Source organism: Mobula hypostoma, chromosome 6 (genome assembly GCF_963921235.1).
Source record: "Mobula hypostoma chromosome 6, sMobHyp1.1, whole genome shotgun sequence".
NCBI lineage: Eukaryota > Metazoa > Chordata > Chondrichthyes > Myliobatiformes > Myliobatidae > Mobula > Mobula hypostoma.
The window spans coordinates 74,313,320-74,338,655 of NC_086102.1; the positions used below are offsets into that span (position 1 = coordinate 74,313,320).

At 41.9% G+C, this 25,336-nt stretch overlaps 1 protein-coding gene across 3 annotated transcripts in view; it reads left to right on the forward strand.

Moving 5' to 3' along the window:
* Positions 1–25,336, forward strand: part of frmpd4 (FERM and PDZ domain containing 4) — a 739,421-nt gene that overhangs the window by 623,630 nt on the left and 90,455 nt on the right. For all 3 annotated transcript variants that reach the window (XM_063051001.1, XM_063051003.1, XM_063051002.1), the window contains exons 6-7: positions 8,982–9,086; positions 14,144–14,251. In XM_063051001.1, coding sequence (XP_062907071.1) covers positions 8,982–9,086; positions 14,144–14,251 — 213 coding nt within the window. The remainder of the gene's footprint in view (positions 1–8,981; positions 9,087–14,143; positions 14,252–25,336) is intronic.

Here is a 25,336-nt window from a genome sequence, read left to right on the forward strand (position 1 = left end):
AAGCCACTGTTGAAAAAAAACACACATGAAATCACAGCTAGAGTTTACCAGAAGGCATGTGGGAGACTCTGAAGCAGATGGAAGAAGGTTCTATGGTCTGATGAAACCAAAATTGAGCTTTTTGGCCATTAGACTAAATGCTATGTTTGGTGTAAGCCAAACACCCCACATCATCAAAAACACACCATCCCTACCGTGAAGTATGTTGGTGGCTGTATAATGCTGTGGGGATGCTTCACTGCAGCAGGCCCTGGAAGGCTTGTGAAGGTAGAGGGTAAAATGAATGCTGCAAAATACAGAGAAGTCCTGGAGGAAACCTTGATGTGGTCTGCAAGAGAACTGCAACTTGGAATAAGATTTGTTTCCCAACAAGAACATTACCTCAAACATAAAGCCAAAGCAACATAAGAATGGCTTAAAAACAACAAAGTTTATGTCCTGGAAGTGGCCAAATCAGAGACCAGACCTCAATCCAATTGAGAATTTGTGTTTGAACTTGAAAAGAGCTGGTCACTCATGATCCCCATGCAATCTGACAGAGTTTGAACAGTTTTGTAAAGAATGGTGAAAAACTGCATTGTTATGCAAAGCTGATAGAAACCTACCCACACAGACTCAAATCTGTAATTGCTGCCAAAGGTGCATCTAATAAGTACTGAATTGAAGGGGGTGAATACTTATTCAATCAATTATTTTGTGTTTTATATTTGTAATTAATTTAGATCACTTTGTAGAGATCAGTTTTCACTTTCACACAGAAGTCTTTTTCTGTTCATCAGTGTCAAAAGAGCCATATTAAATCCATTGTGATTCAATGTTGTAAAACAATAAAACATGAAAACTTCTGGGGGGGTGGGGGTGAATACATTTTATAGGCACTGTAGATAATGGTTCATTTGGGCTCATAAGGGTTATGCAGCATGGCAACAGGCCTTCAATCCACCAAGTTAAGAAAGTTTATGGGGTGTTTTCTTTCATAAGTCGAGGGATAGAATTTATGTGTTGTGGGGTAATGGTGCAGCTCTATAAAACTCTGGTTAGGCCACACTTGGAATACTGTGTCCAGTTCTGGTTGCCTCTCTATAGGAAGGATGTGGAAGCATTGGAAAGGATACAGAGGAGATTTACCTGGATGCTGCCTGGTTTAGAGAGTATGCATTATGACCAGAGATTAAGGGAGCTAGGGCTTCACTCTCTGGAGAGAAGGAGGATGAGAGGAGACATGATAGAGGTTTACAAGATATTAAGAGGAATAGATAGAGTGGACAGCCAGCGCCTCTTCCCCAGGGCACCACTGCTCAGTACAAGATGACATGGCTTTAAGGTAAGGGGTGGGAAGTTCAAGGGGGATATTAGAGGAAGATTTTTTACTCAGAGAGTGGTTGGTGCGTAGAATGTACTGCCTGAGTCAGTGGTGGAGGCAGATACACTCGTGAAATTTAAAGGACTGCTAGACAGGTATTTGGAGGAATTTAAGGTGGGGGGTTACATGGGAGGTAGGGCTTAAGGGTCGGCACAACATTGTGGGCAGAAGGGCCTGTACTGTGCTGTACTATCTATTCTATAAAGTCTGTTCTGGCCATCAGGCACCCATTTACGTTAGTCAAGTTTGTTCTCCCTATATACCCATCAACTCCTGTCAGATTCTATCACCCACCTACACACTAAAGGCAATTTATAATGGCCTCTCAACCCACACATGTTTGGGGTGTGTGAGGAAACAGCATCCAGAGAAAACTGACTTGGTTATTGGGCAAATATGCAGATTCCATCTGTCCAGCTCACAGGGCTAGGCTTGGGTCTGGTTCACTGCAGCTAAGAGGCAACATCTGTGTTAGCTGTGCCATTAATCCTTTTGGACATTATTGTCCTAAAATCTGCTTATTAGGATAGTTAACTGATGAAACCAAGAATGCTAAAAGTAGAATTGAAAAGTGTACCAAAAAGGTCAAGGGAACTCAGTAAGAGCACAGCAAAATTTCTCTTGAGTCACAAAGCTAAAAACAGTTTAGAATATTTTTCTTCGCTGGTGTTTAGAAGAGTGAGGAGGGATATCACTGAAACCTATTAAATATTAGAAGGCCTAGATAGAGTGGCTGTGGAGAAGATGTCTCCTATAGTGGGGAAATCTAGGACCAAAGGGCACAGCTTCAGAATAGATGGGTATTCCTTTAGAACAGAAATGAGGAGGAATTTCTTTAGCAAGAAAATGTTGATTCTATGGAATGCATTGGAGGCTAAGTCATTGGATCTATTTAAAGTGGAGGTTGATAGGTTCTTGATTAGTAAGGGAGTCAAAGGTTGTGGGAAGAAGACAGGAGAATGGTGTTGAGAGGGAAAATGGATCAGCCAGGATGGAATAGTGGAGCAGAGTCAATGTGCCGGAATTGCCTAATTCTGCTCTTATGTCTTGTGGTCTTATAGTGAAAAATATCTCAAGATGCTATGTGAGAGCTTCCTCAGGCAAAATAGAGAAAAAGTACGAGATAAGATGGGAAGTGTAGAAAAACATTGTCAATATGTTTAACGCAGTGAATCCCAGAGCTGAAATAATGGCCATTAAAGAGAAGAATAGCTTTATTAGTAACAGGTGCACTACATCGAAACATCAACATATACCGTGAAATATGTCATTTTGCATCAACAACCAACACAGCCTGAGGATTGTGCTAACTGTTGCCACACTTCTGGTGCCAACATAGCATACACACAACTCATTATCCCACTATCTTTGGAATGTGGGAGGAAGCCACAGTACCCAGACGAAATCCACCTGCTAACAGGGAGAACATAGAAATTCCTTACAGATAGCGGTGGAAATGAAACCCCAATCGGTGATTGCTGGTGCTATCAAGCCATTTTGTTAACCAATATGATACCATGACACCCTGGCGGAGTGAGGGAAAATGTGGATTCACAAAAGGCCAGGTTTGGAAGAGTCAGTGAACTCTCTGTCGCAGGGTGTGGCATCCTAGCTCCTTGGTTTTATTGCAAACTCAATGACATCACAGAGTGAATAAGGAGTGAATCTGAAAAACAACACAATTGAGTGCAATTACTGCATTGTTCCATTCACACAAGTAAATATACACAGGTAAGTAAGAACTTAGTTAACTTTCCTGCAGATAAATATTATATGATTCCATCAAGTAAATACTATAGGTAAATTGTATGTGTAAACCATTAGCACCTAGGTTAGTGTGCAATAAACTCAAGCTAACATTCTATTCCAGCAAAATCTTATTGATACCTTTAGATTAACTTCTAAACAATATAACATCAACTTTTGGGGAAACAACAGGATGGCTTTAGATAGAAACTTATTAAACTCCTAACATAAACCTCTGACCATAAGGCCATAAGACAAAGGAGCAGAATCAGGCCATTCAGCCCATCGAGTCAGCTCTGCTGCACCATCATGGCTGATCCCAGATCCCACTCAACCCCATTCACCTGCCTTCTCGTCATATCCTTTGATGCCATGACTGATCAGGAAACGATCAACTTCCACCTTAAATATACCTATAGACTTGGCCTCCACCACAGTCTGTGGCAGTGTATTCCACAGATTTACTACTCTCTGGCTAAAAAACATTCCTCCTTACCTCTCTGTTCTAAGTGTTGTCCCTCAATTTTGAGACTATGGCTCTAGTTCTGGATATCCCCACCACAGGAAACATCCTTTCCACATCCACCCTATCTAGTCCTTTCAACAGTTAGTAGATTTCAATGAGATCCCCCTGCGTTCTTCTAAATTCCAGTGAGTTCAGGCCCAAAGCTGCCAAATGCTCCTCATATGTTAACCCGTTCATTCCCAGAATCATTCTCATGAACCTCCTCTGGACTCTCTCCAATGACAACACATCCTTACTGAGATCTGGGGGCCCAAAACAGTTGACAATACTCCAAGTGTGGCCTGACTAGTGTCTTATAAAGGCTCAGCATTATCTCGTTGCTTTTATATTCTATTCCCTTTGAAATAAATTCCAACATTGAATTTGCAATCTTTACTACAGACTCAAACTGTAAATTAACCTTTTGGGAATCTTGGATGAGGACAGAGGTGATACAAAGGTGGGGGAACTTTCTCCCCATTTAGATAACAGTGCGCACTATTGTTCCTTTTACCAAAATGCATTATCATACATTTCCCAACACTGTATTCCATCTGCCACTTTTTTACCCATTCTTCCAATTTGTCTAAGACCTGCTCAATTGCATTGTTTACTCAGCACTACCTACCCCTCCACCTATCTTTGTATCATCCGCAAACTTTGCCACAAAGTCATCAGTTCCATTATCTATATGATTGACAAAGAATGTGAAAAACATCGGGCCCGATACAGACCCTTGAGGAACACCACTAGTCACTGGCAACCAACCAGAAAAGACCCCTTTTATTCCCACTCGCTGCCTCCTGCCTGTCAGCCATTCTGCTATCCATGCCAGTACCTTTCCTGTAACGCCATAGGATTTTAGCTTGTTAAGCAGCCTCATGTGTGGCACCTTATCATATGCCTTCTGAAAATCCAAGTAAATGACATCCACTACCTCTCCTTTGTCCAGCCTGCTTGTTAATTCCTTGAAGAATTCTAACAGATTTGTCAGGCAATATTTCCCTTTACAGAAATCATGCTGACTTTGACTTATTTTATCATTGATGTACCTTGAAACCTTATCCTTAATAATAGATTCCAACACTTTCCCAACCACTGAGGTTAGGCTAACTGGCCCATAATTTCCTCTCTTTTGTCTTCTTCCCTTCTTCAAGAGTGGAGTGACATTTGAAATCTTCCAGTCCTCTGAGACCATGCCAGAATCAAGTGATTCTTGAAAGATCATGCCCAATGTATCCGTTATCTCTTCAGCAACCTCTCTCAGGACTCTGGGGATGTAGTCCATCTGGCCCAGGTGATTTTATCCACCTTAAGAACTTTCAGTTTGCCTAGCACTTTTTCCTTGTAATAGCAATGGGATTCACTCTTGCTCCCTGACACTCACAGACCTCTGGCACATTAGTAGTGTCTTCCACAGTGCAGACTGATGCAAAGTACCCGTTAAGTTCATCTGATATTTCCTTATCCCCCATTATTACCTTACCAGCATCATTTTCCAGTGGTCCAATATCAACTCTCACCTCCCTTTTACTATTTATATGACTGAAAAAAAATCTGGTATCCTGCTTTATATTATTGTCTAATCAGCCCTCATATTTCCTCTTTTCCCTTCTTATAGCTTTTTCATTGGATTTTTGTTGGATTTTAAAAGCTTCTCAATTATCTGACTTCCCACTCACTTTGGCTACCTTATATGCTTTTATGCAGTCGTTAACTTCTTTTATCAGCCACGGCTGCCTACCCCTGTCATTTGAGAACTTCTTCCTCTGGGACGTATCTATGTTGTGCCTTGTGAACTATTCTCAGAAACTTCAGCCACCTCTACTCTGCCATCATCCCCACCAGTATCCTCCTCCAATCCACCTGGGCAAGCTCCTCTCTCATACCTCTGTAATGCCCTTTATTCCATTACAATACTGATACATGTGAGTTCTGCTTCTCCCTCTCAAATTGCAGTATGAATTCAATCATATTATGATCACTGTCTCCTAAGGGTTACTGCCAGCCAATATGCATTCCTCCTTACTATTTCCTGACTGCACAGGAGTGACCTAATACAGATCTGAAACTGCTCATTTCAAAATAAAAGCTGAATGCGCTTAATCACATAGAAAAACAAACCAATTGCCCGAAGGGCAGAACTTCCTGAAAGAGGCAACACAGGTAGATAAGGTGGTGGTGAAGACATGCTACCTACTTGCATTCATCAGTTAAGGCAATGAGTGTAAACAGCGGGAGGTTATGTTGCAGGTGTGTAAGACTTTGGTGAGGCACATTTGGAGTATTGTGCGCAGTTCTGGTTGCCAGATTAGAGGAAAGACGTGGAAGCTTTGGGGAGCATGTAGAAGAGGGTCATCAGGGTAAAGCCTGGATTAGAAAGTATAGAAAGTATTAAGCAGAGGCTGGATAAACTTGGATTGTTTTCCCTGGAATGTCAGAGACTGAGGGGTGACCTGATACAAGTATTTAAAACTATGAGCTAGAGAAGATAGTTGGTTCCCCCCCTCCCCAGGGTAGAAATATCAAATACTAGAAGGAACATACATCAAAGTTGCTGGTGAACGCAGCAGGCCAAGCAGCATCTATAGGAAGAGGCGCAGTCGACGTTTCAGGCCGAGACCCTTCATCAGGACTAACTGAAGGAAGAGTGAGTAAGGGATTTGAAAGCTGGAGGGGGAGGGGGTTCCGTGTAAGCGGAACAAGTGCTACACATGCCCTTACACTTCCTCCCTTACCACCATTCAGGGCCCCAAATAGTCCTTCCAGGTGAGGGATCACTTCACCTGTGAGTCGACTGGGGTGATATACTGCATCCGGTGCTCCCGATGTGGCCTTTTATATATTGGTGAGACCCGACGCAGACTGGGAGACCGCTTTGCTGAACATCTACGCTCTGTCCGCCAGAGAAAGCAGGATCTCCCAGTGGCCACACATTTTAATTTCACATCCCATTCCCATTCTGACATGTCTATCCACGGCCTCCTCTACTGTAAAGATGAAGCCACACTCAGGTTGGAGGAACAACACCTTATATTCCGTCTGGGTAGCCTCCAACCTGATGGCATGAACATCGACTTCTCTAACTTCCACTAAGGCCCCACCTCCCCCTCGTACCCCATCTGTTACTCATTTTTATGCACACATTCTTTCTCTCACTCTCCTTTTTCTCCCTCTGTCCCTCTGAATATACCTCTTGCCCATCCTCTGGGTCACCTCCCCCCCTTGTCTTTCTTCCCGGACCTCCTGTCCCATGATCCTCTCGTATCCCCTTTTGCCTATCACCTGTCCAGCTCTCGGCTCTATCCCTCCCCCTCCTGTCTTCTCCTATCATTTTGCATCTCCCCCTCCCCCTCCAGCTTTCAAATCCCTTACTCACTCTTCCTTCAGTTAGTCCTGACGAAGGGTCTCGGCCTGAAACGTCGACTGCACCTCTTCCTATAGATGCTGTTTGGCCTGCTGCGTTCACCAGCAACTTTGATGTATGTTGCTTGAATTTCCAGCATCTACAGAATTCCTGTTGTTTGCGTAAAAAAAATACTAGAAGGCATAGCTTTAAGGAGAAAGGAGTGAAATTTAAAGGCGATCTCTGAGGCACCTCTTTTACACAAAGAATGGTAGGGGCCTTCAGCTGCACTGCCAGGGGAAGCGGTGAAAGTGGATACAATAGCAATATTTACGAGACATTCAGTCAGGCCTGACCAGACAGAGAATGGAGGGACTGAGCTGACATGGAGGCAGATGGGATTAGTTTAAATTGGTACATCCTGGTCAACACAGACTTTGTGGACTGATAAACCTTTTCCTGTGCTGTACTGTTCTGTGTTCCATGATCACAAATGCACCTTGGTAAGGTTTCAGTGCCCTCCCTCTGCAGTAAGTATATAGTTCCTCTGGTAAGGAGACCAAACCGGTGCACAGACTCCAGGTCTCACCTGGATACTATATCATTTCAGTACTCTTTACTCTTGTACCCATTTGTCATGAAGACAAACCTAACACTTACCCTCTTGATTCCAGATCATCTTTCAGTGACTTGTGAGTGAGAACACACAGGTCCTTTCAAACACCAGCTCCTTTTAATCTCCCAAGATTACAACAGGACTCCACTGTTGTTTCTTAAATGCCACACCAACAATGTCACCTTCTATCTGCCATTCTCCTTCATCTCCTCTGCACCCTGCTCACATCCCAGATTATTTTAATCAACAAATTTTACTGAAATGGGGAAAAGACAGACAATTGTGTTGAAAGTCATTCTTAATGAAGGCATTGGATCAGGAGCTTTTTGAGGATGCTAAATATGCTAAATCCATTCTTACTTTATGATCACATTCACTTTCAAACATTTTGAAGCAGATTCTGTTATGTTGTTCTTAAGACAAAATTTCATTGTGGAAATGATGCCCTCATTAGCTAGTCAAAGTTCTTGATTACTGATATACAGTATGTTTCTTGCAATAACTTGGAACTGATTATTCCAATACTTTTGTTATTTTGGATGAAATTGTCAAGCACAAATCTTGTCAGATTGCAGTTACATCCGCTTGATGCTGATTGTGTATCTAAAATAATGTCACATGAATGAAATTGCCATTGGTAAATATTGTGAAGGTCATGTGCTCACGAGCATGAAAACATTGTGGAACATCTTTTTGAGAAAAGCTAAAAATTAGAAGAATGCCAAAAGAAGAACTTAGCAAGTCATGGGCTAATTGTTGAGTATCAGTAGGAATTGATAAAGGGTTTTGAAAACATAAATTACGGTAAACACCACCTTCAAATGTAAGAAATGTGTAGGTTATTTCATTTCTATAGCAGATTTTAGAATACCCTTTAATTCTCTTCATTGACCCATAATTGTCAACATAGAACAAGTCTGTGAATTAAGCCAGCAAATTGCACAGTGACGATGAGATTGTTAGCATGAAATTTGTTCAGTTAAATACACTTCTCTGTCCCATAACGTTTGTATGATTGGGAACTGATAAAAGGAATCTTATTCACATCTCATTGATCTTCTGATCTTGATCATTTTGCACAGATGCTGAGTTAAGGTCAAGTACTTCCTTACAAGAGGTGGCAAGTAGTGCACAGATCTTGGCTGCATTGTAGAAATTGCAGGTGTGATTAAATTGCTTCTGTCTGCCTCAGAGACCTTGCTTCAAATCACTTGACCAACCTATTAGCCAATTAAAAGGGCTGAACCACAAAGAAAGTTAAAATTTATGATGCACTCTCTAATAATGCATTGTGGACTTGGTAGTTCCTCTATAAAAACAGTTAAGAACAACTTGCTATCACTTTGACTACTTGAGCCAGCTAATGGTACCATTAATAATGCCTGAATCTCATTCTTCCTTTCAGTCTCCCAAGTCGGCTTTTATGAGTGCTGCCAAGAAGGCAAAGTTGAGATCCAATCCTGTGAAAGTACGCTTCTCTGAGGAAGTCATTATAAATGGTCAGGTCCCGGTAAGTGTTGACACGTACTACCTTTCATGGACAGCAGAGCATTGACATCGGCCTCTAGGTGACCAGCTTTATGGCACAGGATGCCGTGTGGTCAATTTGAATCTCATTCCAGCGCAGGCTGTTACTGAGGCAACAGGTTTATAAAGAATTGGTTACTTCTTTCAAAATACAGATCTTTTTATTGCATAGAGAAACAAAACACTAACATGGCGAATCATTTAATGGAACTGATAGATGTAGATATTCATATTCCACACAGGCTTGCTTCCTCCCAAAGGCTTACCCTGTCACCTTGTCCTCATTTGAAAATTTTGCAATCCCTATAAAATATGTAGCCTAGTAATACAGGAGTGTGGTTTTAGTTCCCTGGAATCTGAGATGTTGTTGCAGCATATTAAAGAAAAGATCAGCTAAATATGTTCTTCAACACCAATCAATAGATTCTTTCCACATGATTTCACAGTGGTGACACGGATCTGCAGATTGTGCAGCATGCATTTGTTAGCACATTCTAATAAATACTTTGCCATAGAACTGGTATTGTGTATCAGAAAGCCAACAGCTTAAAGGATGATGGTGAGGAATGGGAGGGGAGTGGAGGAGGCATTCAGTGCTAACTTTGATAATCTATCGGACCCAGAGTACCATGCCTAAAGGATACAATAGAAAAACTGGTAGCAGATTTAAAAGAAATCCACTGTGTAAAATTTCTAGATGAGTGCCTTTCTGTATCAGGATCTTAGACCATAAGACATTGGAGCATAATTAGGCCATTTAACCCATTAAGGCCACTCTGCCATTTCATTATGGCAGATCCTGGATGCCATTCAACCCCACATACATTCCCTCTCACTATATCCTTTGATACCCTGACCAATTAGTAATATATCAACTCCACTGCAGTTTATGGCAGAGCATTCCACAGATTCAGGACTCTTCGGCTGAAGAAAATTCCACCTTTCTTCTGTTCTAAAAGGTCGCTGCTGAATTTTGAGGCTGTGCCCCCTAGCTTTGGATACCCCACCAGTGGAAACATTTTCTCCACATCTACCTTATCTAGTCCTTTCAACATTCAGTAGGTTTCAATGAGATCCCCACACATTCTTCTAAATTCCAGTGAGTACAGGCCCAAAGCTGCCAAACACTCCTCATATGTTAACCCCTTCATTCCTGGAATCATCCTCGTGAACCTCCTCTGCACTCTTTCCAATGACAATACATCCTTCCTGAGATAAGGGGCACTAAACCACTTACAATACTCCAAGTGTGGCCTGATGAGAGACTTATAAAGCTTCAGCGTTATCTCCTTGTTTTTATATTCTATTCTTCTTGAAATAAATGCCAACATGAAATTGCCTTCTTTACCACAGACTTAACCTGTGAATTAACCTTCTGGGAGTCTTGGACGAAGAATTCTAAGTCCCTTTGCACCTCTGATGTTTCAATCTTCTCCCCATTTAGATAATAGTATGCACTATTGTACCTTTTACCAAAATGCATTATCATACATTTCCCAACACTGTATTCCATCTACGCATTTTTTACCCATTCTTCCAATTTGTCTAAGACCTGCTGCAATCGCATTGCTTCCTCAGTACTACCTACTCCTCCACCTATCTTTGTATCATCCGCAAACCTTGCTACAAAGCCATCAATTCCATGATTTAAATCATTAACAAACAGTGTGAAAAATAGTGGTCCAAATACTGAGCCTTAAGGAACACCACTAGTTACTGGCAGCCAACCAGAAAAGGCGCCCTTTATTCCCACTTGCTGCCTCCTGCCTGTCAGCCATTCCTCTATCCATGCCAGCATATCTCCTGTAACACCATAGGAATTTAGCTCATTAAGCAGCCTCATGTGAGGCATCTTATCAAATGCCTTCTGAAAATCCAAGCAAGTGACATCCACTGCTTCTCCTTTGTCTATAGTGCTTGTTACTTCCTTGAAGAATTCTAACAGATTTGTCAGGCGAGATTTCCTTTTACAGAAGCCATGCTGTCTTTGATTTATTTTATTATTAGACTCCAAGTACCCCAAAACCTCATCCTTAAAAATGGACTGCAACACTTTCCCAACCACTAACTGCCCTATAATTTTCTCTCTTTTGTCTTCCTCCCTTCTTAATGAATGGAGTTTTCCAGTCCTCCGCAGCCATGCCAGAATCAAGTGATTCTTGAAAGATCATGCCCAATGCATCCATTATCTCCTCAGCATCCTCTCTTAGGACTCTGGGATGTAGTCTATCTGGTCCAGGTGACTGATCCACCTTAAGACCTTTGAGTTTGCCTAGCACTTTTTTCCTTTGTAATAGCAATGACACTCACTTCTGCTCCCTGACACTCATGGACCTCTGGCATACAGCTAGTGTCTTCCACAGTAAAGACTGAAGGAAAATACTTACTAAATTCTCCTGCTATTTCTTTGTCCCTATTAGTACCTCATCAACATCATTTTCCAGTAGCCCAATATCAACTCTTACCTTCCTTTTATTCTTTATATAACTGAAAAAACTTTTAATATCCTGTGTTATATTATCAGCTAGTCTGCCCTCATATTTCATCTTTTTCCTGCTTATAGCCTTTTTAGTGCTTTTTGTTTGATTTTAAAAGCTTCCCAATCATCCAACCTCCTGCTCACTTTTGCTACCTTATATGCCTTTTCCTTGGCTTTTCTGCAGTCCGTAATTTTGCTTGTCAGCGACAGTTGCCTAGCCCTGCCATTTGAGAATTTCTCTTCTATCCTGCACTTTGTGAACTATTTCAGAAACTTCAGCCACCTCTGCTCTGCCATCATCCCTGCCAGTATCCTCCTCCAATCCACCTGAGCAAGCTCCTCTCTCATTGCTTCTGTAATTCCCTTTGTTCCATTGCAATTCTGAAACATCTGGCTTATGCTTCTCCCTCTCAAATTGCAGTATGAATTCAATCATATTATGATCACTGCCTCCTATGGGATCATTTACGTTAAGCTCCTTAATAAGATCTGGGTTATTACACAACACCCAATCTAAGATAGCCTTTCCCCTAGCAGGCTACAGCACAAGCTGCTCTAAAATGCCATCTCATTAGCATTCAACAAGTTCCCTCTCATGTGATCTGACACCAACCTGATTTTCCCAATCCCCTTGCATATTGAAGTCCCCATTACAATTGTATTACTATCCTTATTACAGGAATTCTGCAGATGCTGGAAATTCAAGCAACTTTGATGTGTGTTACTATTCTTATTACATGCCTTTTCCATTTCCCTTTGCAATCTCAACCCCACATCTTGGCTACTATTTGGAGGCCTATATATGATTCCCATAATGGTTGTTTTATCCTTGTAGTTTCTTAAATCTACTTACAAAGAATTGACATTCTCTGACCCTATGGCACGCCTTTTAAAGATGTAATTCCATCTCTTACCAATATAGCCACACCACTACTTACACCTTCCTGCCTCTCCTTCTGATACAAACTATATCCCTTGATATTAAGCTCCCATCTATGGCCTTCTTTCAGCCACGACTCAGTGATGACAATAATGTCATACAGACCAATCTCTACCACGCGCTCTTCCACCTTATTCCGAATGCTACGTACATTTACATACAGCATCTTCAGTCCTACACTCTTCACTCTTTTAAATTTTGCCTCTGTGGTACAACTGAACTCTTTGCTCTGTCTGCAGTTGTACCCAATCATTGGCTTGTTCTTCCTTACATTCATCTTACATATTACATCATCTACTTGTAAATCTGCTGGCTCATTCTCAGCTCAATCATACTGGTTCCCATCCCCCTGCCGTATTAGTTTAAACCATCTCAACAGCTCTAGCTAACCTGCCCACAAGGATATTGGTCCCCCTCAGATTCAAGTGCAATCCGTTCCTTTTGTGCAGGCCACACCTGCCCCAGAAGAGGTCTCAATGATCCAGAAACCTGAATCCTTGCCTGCTGCTCCAATTCTTCAGCCACACATCTGTCCACCACCTCATTTTATTCCTATCCTCACTGTTGCGAGACACAGGCAGCAATTCCAAGATTACTACCCTTGAGGTCCTGCTTCTCAGCTTCTTTCCTAACTCACTGTATTCTATTTTCAGGACCTCCTCCCTTTTTTCTACTGTTGTCATTGGTAATAATATGTACACGACTTCTCTCACTCACACTCCCTTTTCAGGATATTGTGGATGTGTTCAGAAATATCGCGGACCCTGGCACCTGGGAGGCAAACTATCATCCGTGTTTCCTTTTTGCGTCCACAGAATCGCCTGTTTGTCCTCCTGACTATAGAGTCCTCTTGCTTCCTCCCAGTCCAATTTCAGGTTTTAGAAAGGGCTTTTTTTAACCTCCCACTTCCTAATCTAAGGTGTGCTACAATCTTTGCCCTCTTGAACAGGGGGCTCACACTTCAACATAGGATTATGGGCACAGTACCAGGCCTACTCTCTGAATTAACCTTTGAATGCCATACCATAATCTAGCTGGTCCAGTAACAGCCAGGGACATTTCCCTTCTCACATTACTACATGCCTCATCTATTCAGTTGGTAAAACATCACTTGTCATGAATGGAACATTTGTAAAGGCTGCGTAAAGACGCAGTTGAAAACAACTGAGCTGAGAAGGGAAAGTATCGGTCACAGTAAGAGTTAGATCACGGAAATGACAATCCACTAAGAGAGGAAAGACACAAATGGGAAAATAAGCCTGAAAGAATGAAAAAACAAGCAATGATAGAGAGGAAGATGGAGAAAATATTAAAGTGGGAAGGAAACCTGGCAATTGACAATGTTCTTATTTTACTTTGAATAAAGAGATCAGATTTTCTGTTTTTCAAATAACAGGATTTCTTGAAGATAACCCTTGAATATATCTTGCATAAATTATTTTATGTAAATTTATGATGAAAGAATATTCCAAGCTCGAAGTAGTCTAGTGTTAGAAGTATTTGACAGCTCAATGTGGTCTCTGAATTTAATGAGGAGGGAATATAATTGTGTATGCTGCAGAAATGCCACTGCAGCTTTGAAAAGGTTACACTGTAATATGTCTGCTTTTTTTATTCACAGGAGACTGTCAAAGATAATTCCCTCCTATTCATGCCGAATGTTCTGAAAGTTTATCTTGAGAATGGGCAAACTAAATCATTTCGATTTGACAATAGCACAACAATGAAGGTGGGTATTTGACCAACTGAACAACATGTTCAGTCAGGTTTTTGCTATCCAGGAATGATGCAACTATGGAAGTTCACTGATTCTGTATACTTACGGTAGATGCTTGTTTTTTTTATTCAGTATGGCCTGTGTTTTAGTACCTTTTTTACAAAATTATTTTCTTGTGCTGTTCTACACTGCAGGAGTTCTCAAATGAACTGCATCCACAGAAATATTTGAATATCCCTCAAGTGGCGTATGCCTTTGAGCTGAGAAGTAACTGAGTTAATTCAGTTACTTCTGACTGTAAGAGTTCAAGGGTGAGCTCTTTTCTATTGTCTGCATTCTTAAGGGATATCAGCTACGTGAGCAGCAATCTATTACTCCATAGCTTCAATCAGTTCTAGGTTGCAAGCATGGCAACCACTTTGCAAACAACAAGATCACAGAAATAGCAAGGTGTCACTGGCAAGACAAGTGGTGTGAGGAGTGCCATGCTTTTTTTTTTAAACACCCTTGAGAGATCATAGAGGAACCGAGTTTACCAGGTCTTCACGTCTATGTCTCAAGGGTGGAATGGTAGCGTAATGGTATGTACAAACACTTTTCAGTTGGGTTCAATTCTGATCACTGTTGGTAAGGAGCTTGTATGTTTCCCTTGTGATGATGTGGATTTGCTCTGGGTGCTTCAGTTTCCTCCAGCATTCCAAAGAAGTACAATGAGTTGTGGGCACGCTATGTTGGCACCAGAATCATGGCGACACTTGCAGGCTGGCCCCAGCACAGTCCTTGGACTGTATTGGTTGTTGATGCAAAATGATACATTTTGCTGTTTCGATGTACATGTGAAATAAATCTGATCATTATTATTCAGAATCCCAAGGCACCCAGCAGCATATTGTTCTCTCGGCACTGCACTGACCTAGGTGTTCGTGATCGAGTTTCTGAAATGAGGGTTGAACCCAAAATCTTCTGACCTGGAAGTGAGTGTCCTGATGGAGCCACAGGTGAAGGATGCCTTACTTATCCTAACACTTCCAGTGGAAATTTTTGAACAACAGTTCATCTTATTATTCTACTTTATCAATTATTTTGAACTTAAACTTTCACCTCAGACAGTTAAGGAAGTTTGGTATGGGTCCCCAGATCCTAAGAACTTTCTACAGGGGCACAACTGAGAGCATCCTGACTGGCTGCATCACTGCCTGGTATGGTAACTGTACCTCCCTCAATCGCAGGATTCTGCAGAGAGTGGTGTGGACAGCCCAGCGCATCTGTAGATGTGAACTTCCCACTATTCAGGACATTTACAAGGACAAGTGTGTAAAAAGGGCCTGTAGGATCATTGGGGACCCAAGCCATCCCAACCACAATCTATTCCAGCTGCTACCATCCAGGAAGCGTACTGCAGCATAAAAGCCAGGACCAACAGATTCCGGGACTGCTTCTTCCACCAGGCCATCAGACCAATGAACTCACGCTGATTTGAGTGTACTCTATATTACATTGACTGTTCTATTTATTATACATTACTATGATTGTGCATTGCACATTTAGATGGAGACATAAAGACTTTTACTCCTCATGTATCTGAAGGATGTAAGAAATAAAGTCAATTCAATTCAAGTGGAATGAATTCAACTTAAGTCAACAGTTGCAAAAATGGTCCTACAAGATTTGTTTGACACTAAACATACGATGACACAACAATCAAATATACTTATTCCTAAATATTTGTCTTTGACTGACCACATTATCCTTCTGTGATAGAGGTTGAATGATGTTAGGAATAAGGCTCATGGTGCAGTTGATTGGGTGATATAAATGTTGACCTTTGCCATGCATGTGAGGTTGTACAGTCCTGAATCTCACCTCCCTGCTTTGCGTCCGAGTACCACTTCCCCATGTGTCTGGAGAGCTCTAGACACTGCCTGGGAGGAAAACTCAGAATCAGGTTTATTATCACTGATATATGTATGAGATTTGGTGTTTTGCGGCTGCCGTACAATGCAATATTATTATAAGTTACATTAAGGCTATATAAAAATATAAATTAATCGTGCGAAAAAAAGAGACCAAAAATGAGGTAGTGCTCATGGGTTCATAGACCGTTCAGAAATCTGATGACCATTCCTAAAATGAAACCATTCCTAAAATGTTGAGTGTGCATCTTCAGGTTCCTGGACCTCCTCCTAAATGATAGTAATGAGAAAAGAGCATGACGTTGATGGTGGGGGGGTCCTTCATGATGGATGCCACCTCCTTGAAGCATCTCCCTTGAAGATGTCCTGACAGTGTGGAAGCTCACTCCGGTGGATGGAGCTGGCTGCATTTGCAATGCTCTGCAGCTTTTTATGAGCTCCAGACCAAATGGTGATGCAACTAGTCGGAATGCTCTCCACACTACGTCTGTAGAAATTTACTAGTGTCTTCAGTGTCATACCTAATCTCATATTGAAATGTAGCTATTGGCATGCCTTCTTCAAGACTGTATCAATGTGTCTGGCCCAGGATAGATCTTCAAAGATGCTGATACCCAGGAACTTGAAGCTGCTGCTCACTCTTCCCACTGCTGACCACCCCCACCCCTCCCCGCCCGATTTGGACTGGTGTGTGTTCTCCCAAATTCCCCTTCCTGAAGTCCACAATCAATTCCTTGGTCTTATTGACGTTGAGCGCCATGTTGTTGAGACACCAGTCAATCCATTGATTCATCTCGCTCTTGTATGCCTCCTTGTCACCATCTGCAATTCTTCTAACAATATTTCTGTCATTGACAAATTTGTAGATGGTGTTTTAGCTGTACCTAGCCACACAGGTGTGAGTGTAGAGTGAGTACTCTTTGAGGTGTGTTAACTGTCAGCGAGGAGATGTCATTTCCGATCCAAACTGACTGTGGCTTCCTGATGAGGAAATCAAGGATCTATTTGCAGGCAGGGTTGCAGAAGCCCGGGTTTTGAACCTTGTTGATTATGGGGATGATGAGGTTAACGATGAGCTGGATTCGGTAAACAGCAACCTGACACAGGTATTATGTTGACCAGGTGTACCAAAGCTGAGTGAACAGACAGTGAGACTGCATCCATTGTAGATCTGGTGTTTTGGTAGGCCAGGTCTTTGCTCAGGCAGGAGTTAATTCTAGTCATGGCCAACCTTTAAAAGCACTTCATCACAGTAGGTGTGAATGCCACTGGGTGATAGTCAGTGAGGCAGCTCACCCTGCTCTTCTTGGGCACTGGTGTGATTGACTGATAGCTTTTTGAAGCAAGTAGCAACCTCGGACTGAAACATTGGGTGATTGCAGTGAGCAAGTTGTCCTTGAACACTACAACCAGTGGTTGGCACAGGTTTTCAGTGCCCTGCAGGAATACCATCGGGTCCTAACACTTTGCAAGGGTTTGCCCTCTTAAAGAATGTTCTGAAGGCAGCCTCTGCGAATTATATCACACGATTTTCAGATGCAGCTGGGATTCCCACAGGTATTGTATTCTTCTCCCTTTCAAAGTGTTTAAAAGAGATTTTCTGCTCGTTCGGGACTGGATCATCTCAGCTATTTATGATGTTACTTTTCTCCCTCTCACTACCTGATCTATTAAGGCCTCAAGAGAAGAGCAGAGTACAGTTGAAGAAATGCTACTAGGACTTGAAGAGTTAAGTTATAATGCAGAATTGTACAAACTAGCCTTGCATTCCCTGGAATTTAGAAAGCTCAGCTGTGATTCCATGCAGTTTTTCAGGATAATAAGTAAAACCAGTTGTGCAGGAAGTGACTATTTTCACTGCCTTTAAAATAGAGGGCAAATTTGAATGGTTGAAGCATTAGAGCCAAGCCTCAAGAAGTGGAATTTGGCACGTCAAGCCATCTGGATCTCTTTTTGATCATACGTTGCTTCCAGCAAACTCACTGGCATGAATTGTTCCAGGCCACTCATGAAATTGGGCCCTGTGGGAATCCTCTGAGGCTACAAACAGTACATGGTACTTATCCGTATGGTTGCTGAAATCACGTTAATGAGGTCATAGCCCAGGCTTTGCATATGACCTACAGCAGCACAGACTGGTACAGGTTAATTGCACACTGCCAGTCTCACTCCCATTTCTCACCACCATCCATTTGGTTGGTATTTTACTTAAGGGTAAACTAATAAGCTTTTTTGCAAAGAGTAAATCAGAGAGACTGCTGAGATGACTTACCAGCAAGTATCTTTAGCTACGAACTAAATGAGTCATGACTTTTTCTTTGTTCACTCCACCTGGAGCAGGAACATGAATTCATCTTCCCTCTGTGTATCTAAAACTGCAAGTGAATATAATAAATCTTCATTGACTTGGGCATGATAAAGATAAGTAGCACTGTAAACAGTGTAGACAGCAGCATTCAGTTATAGAGGTATTAATAGATTGAATGGATAGGCAAAGCAGTGGCAAGTGGATTTTCCACTGTTGGCAAATGTGAGGTCATCTACTTTGAACCTCAACACGATAGGGCTGATTATTTTATAAATGGAGAGCGTGACTGGAATCACTGAAGGTCTAATAGGGTTCATAAACGTTGATCATTAAATTGTCTTGGACACGTATAAAACAGACATCCCCCCCCTCCCAGAAGTTCCGGGAGTCTCCCGCATATTGATAGTGGCTCCATGATGCCCTCAAATTATATACAATGTCCTGGAGATCAATTTTTTCGAGAGCGAGCGAGCAAGAGAGCGAGAGAGAGAGAAAGAGAGAGAGAAAGAGAGAGAGAGAGAGCGTGCGCCTTGGCAGAGTGTTCCAAAAAAAGAAAATATAAAATGTACGTCACCCCAAACTGCATTAAAGTGTACCCCTGCCTAATAGGGGTCAAAAATAATGACAGTGTTGCTCGCTGCACTGTTTGCAACAGTGACTTTTCTATTGCCCACGGTGGGTTAAGACTGTAAATAGGGTCCCGTATTAGCCGGGACATCCCGTATATTGGGCTAAATTGGTTTGTCCCATATGGGATCGCCCTTGTTCTGTATTCCCCCCGCTAAGGTAGAGTGTTCCTATGAAACCGTTCATAAGCCGAAATGGTGTAAAGCGAAGAAGCAATTACTATTAATTTATATGGGAAAAATTTTTGAGCATTCTCAGACCCAGAAAATAACCTACCAAATCATACCAAATAACACATAAAACCTAAAATAACACTAACATATAGTAAAAGCAGGAATGATATGATAAATACGCAGCCTATATAAAATAGAAATAATGTATGTACAGTGTAGTTTCACTTAACAGAATTGGGAAGATTAAGCCAAAACCGATTTGTGGAAAAAAAAATTGGCACGTCACACATGCGAAGGGTCTCAGCCTGAAACGTCGACTGCGCTTCTTCCTATAGATGCTGCCTGGCCTGCTGCGTTCACCAGCAACTTTGATGTATGTTGCTTGAATTTCCAGCATCTGCAGAATTCCTGTTGTTTGCGCACACAGGTGCCTGCGCAAGGCTTCATGGTCATGGTAGTCTTTCTCGGGGTAAACACGTGTCCCGTATTTGACTGCTACTTTTGTCCCTTATTTGAGAGTGAGAAAGTTAGCAACCCTAATTGTAAAAGACATGTTGAGCTGAGTTTAACAGGTGTCATTCATTCATTAGCATAGCTAACATTATTTAAACTAGCTGGCAAGCTGCTAAGGAGCTACTCTATTGCAGACAGCCCACCGCTCCTGGAAGTTCTGGGAATCTCCCGCAAATTGATGGTGCTACCTCCCTGAAATGAGTTTTTGCAAGTGGGATGTCTGATAAAAGTATTAAAAATGTAGAGTTAGACATTACCTTGACTCTATGAGTTATTATCAGGTAAGGATGTACAAACTGGAATTGCATCAGTGGAATTGAGTAAGTGAAGACGATTTGGTGCGATTTTCAGAGTATTAAGTAGAACCAGTTGGGTAGAAAGTGAGCATTTTCATTGGCTGAAGAATTGAGTGAAAACAGGAATAAGTTCAACTTCCGTTTCAAGTTTATTGTCATTCAACCATACACATGTGTACAGTGGAATGAAGCATCCTTCTTCTGGTATTCTGGTGCAAAGCGCAGTACATACAGTCACAAGATAGACATTAGCACAAGTCCTTGAGTGGCAAGTTCTGAAGGTTCACAGGTTAACATGAAGTGCGAGATACAAGTTTATATAAGACATAATGTTACTGGTGTAGGTTTTTTGCAAATGAAACAAAGTGAGGCATTTTATGTTTAATGAAACCCTTAACACATTTTAATGATCTCCAAAACCTAAACGTCAAAGTAAGCGAAAATTTTTTATGTAAGAGCGTCATCACATCAGACCAGCCTCTTGAAGCGAAACCCCAACTTATTCTTGGACGTTGTGAATTATGTACATTTCTCCCAAGTACGTTACCCCACACTGGCACTGTTATAATAAAAAAAACTGTTGTATAAATATGTGATGCAGCAGTGATAAAAGATGAAAGGTGACCAGAGTAGGACGAGAGTGTATCTGTGGTGGGCGGGGGGTGGAATGTGGGGGTGTACATGTGTGCTGGATGATACCAAGGTGTGGAGAAGCCTGGGGGAAGAAGCTGTTACCCAGCCTGACAGTTCTACTTCTGCTGTAGTGCCTTCTTCCTGATGGCAGGAGGTCAGAGAGATTATGGGAAGGATGGGAGGGTTCTCTGACATTGCTGGAGGCACTGCATATACAGTGCTTCTGATATATGTCCTGAATGGGGGAGAAGAGACTTCGATGATGTTTTCAGCAGTTCTCACTATCCTTTGCAGTGTCTTATGATCTGATGCTTTGCAATTTCTTTACCAGATGGTAATGCAGCTGATCAGGCTACTCGATGGCTCTCCAGTAGAATGGGGGCAGAGGGGGGAGGGAAGAGCCTTCCTTGCCTCAGTCTCATCAGGAAGTGTAGGTATTGCTGTGCCCTCTTGACTAAGGATGGGGTGTTGAGGCACCAGGTGAGATTGTCAGTGACGTCCACACCAAGAATCCTGGTTCACCTGATTCTCTCCATGGAGAAACTGTTCATGTGCAGCAGGGAGTGATCAACCTGCACCTCCCTGAAGTCGCAATCTCTTCCTTACTCTTGTCCACGTTGAATCTCAGTTAGTTATGATTACACCAGTCCACAAGCTGCCCCACCTCCTCCCTGTATGCTTGCTTCCTCACTGCTGCTGACGAGGCCAACCACTGAGGTGTCATCAGTGAGCTTAATGATGTGTTCGCTGGCGACACAGTTGGATTTGGACTTGGCAGTACATTTGTATGCTAGCATTGTGAACAGCAGTAGTCTGAGCACATAGCCCTGGGGTCACCGATGATGGAGCCAGAGATGTTGCTGCCAATACAGGCTGTTTGTGGTCTCTTCATCAGGAATTCCAAGATCTAGTTACAGAGGGAGATGTTGAGACACAACGTGGACAGTTTTCCTTTCCGCTTCTGGGGAATGATTGTATTGAAAGCAGAACCGAAGTCAAAGACATTCTGTCACATGAAACGCCATTGTCTAGGTGGGAAGGGTGGAGGCTATGGCATCATCAGTGGACTAATTTGGGCTTTGTGTAAACAGGTAGGGGTCCAATGTCATGGAAGTAGAATAAATATTTGAGCCAAGCCTTAAGAGTGAGATTTGTTTATGCTTCTACTCACAGAAGATGATAGAAGTTTGGAACTCTGTTTCACAAACTGCAGTAAATGCTGGTTGGTCGTTAATTTGAAGCATTAGATTGATAAATTTTAGTTATCCAAAGATAATAAGGGATTTGGGGAAATCGCTGGCTTGTGGAATTAGGCTGTAGAGCAGCTATGATGTGAGTGCATGACAGAGAAGATGGGTAGGTGTGTAATGTCCTTCTTCTGCCCCTATTTTGTATGTTCTTAGTTAGACAGATAACATCATTGATCTGGCTTGGTGAGAAGCATTCTTGCTCTTAGGCAGGATTGAGCATTCAATCTCACTAGGAACCTAAGCCCATGACTTAAGGTTGAAAATTTAGTGCACAGTTGAAGGGCTAGAGCATTGTCAAAGGTACTCTATCAAGTGAATTATTGAATTAAAGTGCAGTCAACGTACCATGCTGAATGTCAAAGCAGGTTGAAGCAGATTTACTCTACATGTGTCCTGTACCACAGTCAGTTTGTAGATGCCTCCCTTTCTTGGTAGTGCTTACAGAATATCTCGGTTTTTCCAATACTCCTGTCATTATGCTCACTTCACCAGCATCACATAAGGCTAAAGAACTAATTAACCATTTCATCATTGTTTTTAGGACTTGCTGCATGCAAATTGGCATTTATGTTTGGCTATGAAATGGTTATTATTCTTGAAAAGTACGAGGGGTGATTGATAAGTTCGTGGCCTAAGGTAGAAGGAGTCAATCTTAGAAAACCTAGCACATTTATTTTTCGTACATTTACACACTTAGTCCAGCGGTCGTGGAGCATACGGATCCCTCCTTTGAAGAAGTCGGCATCTTGGACCTCCAGGAGTGGTCCACAGCAGGAGTGACTGATAAGTTTGTGGCCTAAGGTAGAAGGAGATGAATTATTAACTTCAAATTTTCTGGTAATCACTCAGAATTGAACTGCACATGTATGTAACAAGAGCTGTATAACTCATCGCCTTCTACCTTAGGCCGCGAACTTATCAGTCACCCCTGCTGTGGACCACTTCTGGAGATCCAAGACACCAACCTCTACAAAGAAGGGATCCGTATGCTCCACAACTGCTGGACTAAGTGTGTAAATGTAGGACAGGACTATGCTGAAAAATAAATGTGCTAGGTTTTCTAAAATTGACTCCTTCTACCTTAGACCACAAACTTATCAATCACTCCTCATAATTTATTATAAACTGCTTGACTCCTTTAGCATGTGGTAATTTGTTTCATAAATTCAAGTTCTTTCTCTGTACTTTGCATCAACTGAGCATCAACTGACTTTGATACATGGCGCTATGTATCAAGCCAAAGGTCCTAAATTTATAGCCTTAATTAACCAAAACCAGCAAACTGTGTGCCAATCATTTACTGTATCAACTGCAGAGGACCCACTTAATACACAGTGACCTTAAGGCAATCAATTTTTTTTGCTGCTAACCTGGAAATATTTGAATAATTAGTCTCAATCAATATTAAACAAGACTTCTTTTTGTCATTTAATGTAACATTGATTATCTGAAGTGACTTAAGTTTTCAGAATGCTGTCAGGAATTATGTTGGTAACTTGGCCAACTGGCACTGAGTGGGTTTTCATTTCTCATTTGCTGAACTTTATTGTTGTGCTCACTTGCCGATAACTACTGATGAGACCCAAAGCCAGAAAATAGAGCAAGCTGAAATTCGAAATAACCCTTTATTCAGTAAAACTACACCAGTTTCAAAACTCAGCTCAAACTCACACTCCCCAGTACACCTGTTTAAACAGTTTACCCCAGAACAACTGATTCCTTGAGTGGGATTACGATCAATCAGTGAAAGCCTGGGATTGCTTTCAGTCGACCACAAGGTGCTGATTGTTTTGGCTTGCTGTAACATTTATCTTTTGATCTCTTTTTCCTTTCCTTTTCCAAAAACTAGAAAGGAACCCCTCTCACTCAGTGCAGTTTACAGACAATTTGTGCTTTGTGGATATCTCACAGCCAACTGTAATTTATTGATGCAATGTATTTATGTTAAGGATGAAAAGTGGAAAAAGTCCCTTAGTTTTTTTTGTGAAATGTTACTATAGGCCTCTTCTTCAAATAGCTTCCTCCACCAGAGAGACCATTATATACTATGCGACTGATGGCTGACTCATTCAGTCAGCTGAGAGACGAGGCTGCAGATGCTGAAAAGGACATCAGTGAGCTGGTCATCTTCCTTCCCAGCTCCTGTTCTTCTGTCTGCTTTCTAGCTTCATGTCCCTCAGTCTCCAGGACTCTTTATTGCACTGACTACTCTCACACTGCAAGGTTGTGCAGCATAAGGTGCACATTTGATGCAGTCTGCACATCTGCTTGGCTCATGGAACAAGGCTCCCCAGAGCTGATGCAGGCAGTGAAACTGTACCTCCAGCAACTTTCTGCATTTTACACTGAAGCCTGGGTACCAAAGTGGCTCTCATATCGACACTCATCATTGGACGGGTCATTGGAATGAGGAGCCAGGGAACTAGAGAGCTTGCCTTATCATCCAGGGTAAACCTCCCTGGGTCTTGCTTGCTGCTGAAAATGTCCCGTAGTGTGAAATCCTTCAAAGTGCAGGATCCAGGTGCAACTTTTATATGGTACCTGTCTCATAGAAAGGGTTTAAAGAGAAAACTCTTTCATTAAAATTAGTTACCGATCCAAAAAAGTTATGTTAGAAAGGACAACCAAACTCTGTCAAAGCTATGGGAAGTGATGAACTTCCCCTTGAGAATTAGGAATGAACTGAACAGCCAGAGAAGTGATTACTTTTGAGTAAAATCTCACAGATAATGAAACTGAACTCTTTTGGGTGTGATTCATATTTGCATATACCCTTTACCTAATGATGTTACTATTTTTGCAAAGCCCAGTTCAAAGTTCAAGCACTGAACTTTGAAACATCTTCTATATCTATAGAGTTTGCTACAAATGTCCAGCACTTATCTACAGAGATTCTCAGTTAGTGGTTCTGCAGCAATGATACCACTGCAGATATTGCTATCAGCATGAGGATGTATGCAGGCTGGGTCAGGGATCTTGGGGAAAGAGTCATGCATATGCCCATTGTTTAATAAAGTACTCCTGCAGAACCTTTAGACATTCTACTCAAGCTGGACCTTTCTAATGGACAATGAATTCGTTGGCATAGGCTGTCACTATCGAGCTATGCGGCATGTTCTACTGGGTCGCCTAGCAACTGATCAGAGAACTCCACAACACTTCCTGCCATCAAAGTCAATCCTATAAACGCCACTGAAATCTGAAAATATAGTGAGGTACAGGCACTTAGGAATCTTTGAAGGAAAATAAGAACAAACATGAGGCAGGAATAGCTTAGGGAATTACTAGAAATAGAAAGCTAACCGGAGCTGTTGAAGCTTGTGCCATTGTAATTGCTTTCTGAGGCGACAATTAATGACTCAAGCTACTTGCCTGATGTAGGTG